The sequence below is a fragment of the Octopus bimaculoides genome, chromosome 5, assembly GCF_001194135.2.
Source record: "Octopus bimaculoides isolate UCB-OBI-ISO-001 chromosome 5, ASM119413v2, whole genome shotgun sequence".
NCBI classification, from domain to species: domain Eukaryota; kingdom Metazoa; phylum Mollusca; class Cephalopoda; order Octopoda; family Octopodidae; genus Octopus; species Octopus bimaculoides.
Window position 1 is genome coordinate 110387556 of NC_068985.1, and position 1993 is coordinate 110389548.

At 40.0% G+C, this 1993-nt stretch overlaps 1 protein-coding gene across 6 annotated transcripts in view; it reads left to right on the top strand.

The window, feature by feature from the left end:
- LOC106873475 (sulfate transporter) overlaps positions 1-1993 on the top strand; it is a 208335-nt gene that overhangs the window by 154349 nt on the left and 51993 nt on the right. For 4 of the 6 annotated variants that reach the window (XM_052967943.1, XM_052967944.1, XM_014920860.2 and 1 more), the window contains one exon: positions 660-986. The exons of 1 other annotated variant lie outside the window; for it this stretch is intronic. In XM_052967943.1, coding sequence (XP_052823903.1) covers positions 660-986 — 327 coding nt within the window. Of the gene's footprint in view, positions 1-659; positions 987-1993 lie in introns of those variants that run through there. One more of the 6 variants, XM_052967946.1, reaches the window with a different exon arrangement.

A 1993-nucleotide genomic window follows, 5' to 3' on the forward strand; every position in this document is an offset into this window, starting at 1 on the left:
ATGGGGTGGCCGTGTGGTAAGTAGCTTGCTTACAAACCACATGGTTCCGGGTTCAGTCCCGCTGCGTGGCACCTTGGGCAAGTGTCTTCTACTATATCCTCGGGCCGACCAAAGCCTAGTGAGTGGATTTGGTAGACGGAAACTGAAAGAAGCCCATCGTATGTGTGTGTGTGTGTGTGTGTGTGTGTATATATGTATGTGTGTATATGTTTGTGTGTTTGTGTTTGTCTCCCCAATATCGCTTGACAACCGATGCTTGTGTTTATGTCCCCGTAACTTAGCAGTTCAGCTAAAGAGACCGATAGAATAAGTACTAGTCTTCCAAAGAATAAGTCTTGGGGTCGATTTGCTCGACTAAAGGCGGTGCTCCAGCATGGCCACAGTCAAATGACTCAAACAAGTAAAAGAGTAAAGAGTATACCAGATTTATTTTTTTATTTTTACTGTCATTTACTTGTAAAATTTATTGTAACACCTGTATTTTATAAGAAAATTAAGAACTGAATGATAGGTGTGAAAACACACCTGGTCTGATGATAACAAACAAGCTATTTGGATAAGAAAACAGCACTTTCGTCTACGCTCATGAAGGTATCATTGTAAAACTAAAACCTATTTATTTCCCCTAACCTAACTAATTATTCTTTTATGGATTTCAGAAACAAAAATGGAAAATGACAAAGAGAAACAGAATCTTATTTTACAGAGCGTTGGGGATAATGAAGCCCAGGTGGTTATTCATCGCCCAGTCTACTCCCAGGCAAAATTTGACATCGGCTTTGAGGGTAGCAAGCGGCCAAACCCATCGTTCAAAGAAACCATCAAGCAGCAAGTGAAAAGCTGTAAGTGCTCAAATGCCTGCTTCACCAAATTCATCATTCAACTGTTTCCTTTCCTCACTATAATGAAGGGCTATAGTCTACGCAATGATCTTTTCAGTGACATTGTTGCTGGTCTTACGGTTGGAATAATGCATGTTCCTCAAGGTATTTCATACATTCTCCTTTTTGTTGTTGTTGTTAATGTTTCTTTTCTGTTTTTTTTTTCTTTAGAGCTTTTTGTTATGGTATCTTCTTCATTTATCCTTTATATCATCATCATCATCGTTTAACGTCCATTTTCCATGCTAGCATGGGTTGGACGATTTGACTGAGGACTGGCAAGCCAGAAGGTTGCACCATGCTTCAATCTGATCTGGCAGAGTTTCTACAGCTGGATGCCCTTCCTAACACCAGGATATCATTATAGTAATAATAGTTTCAAATTTTGGCTCAGAGCCAGCAATTTTAAAGGGAGAGTATTAGTTGATAACATTAACCCCAGAGTCAATAGCTATTGAAAAGGTTGCAAAATGCGACGAAAATTTTAGAAAAAATAGATAAATAAATGAGTGGAAACTGAACCGGTGAGTGTGTTAAATTATAGGGCACTAAAAGAGAATGACTCTCCCCAGACACAACAAAACATGCTTCAATACACGAACTCACATAAAGAATCTTGCAAACCAAATCCCAAAACAAAGTTGACCCCGATGCTTATCCTACCTCCACCCTCTAATAGGACAAAAGCAAAGTCAGTCAATCTCAGCAGAATTTGAATTTAGAACATAAAAATGCTGCTATGCCTTTTGTCCAGCGTGAGAACTATTCTGCTAGCTTGCTGCCTTCAGTTTCAAATTTTAGCACAAACCCAGCAATTTTAGGGAAAGAAGATTTGGCAATAACATTAATATGTACATGCATATTATAATATATCATCATCATCATCATCATCATCGTTTAACGTCCGCTTTCCATGCTAGCATGGGTTGGACGATTTGACTGAGGACTGGTGAAACCGGATGGCAACACCAGGCTCCAATCTAATTTGGCAGAGTTTCTACAGCTGGATGCCCTTCCTAACGCCAACCACTCAGAGAGTGTAGTGGGTGCTTTTACGTGTCACCCGCACGAAAACGGCCACGCTCGAAATGGTGTCTTTTATGTGCCACCCG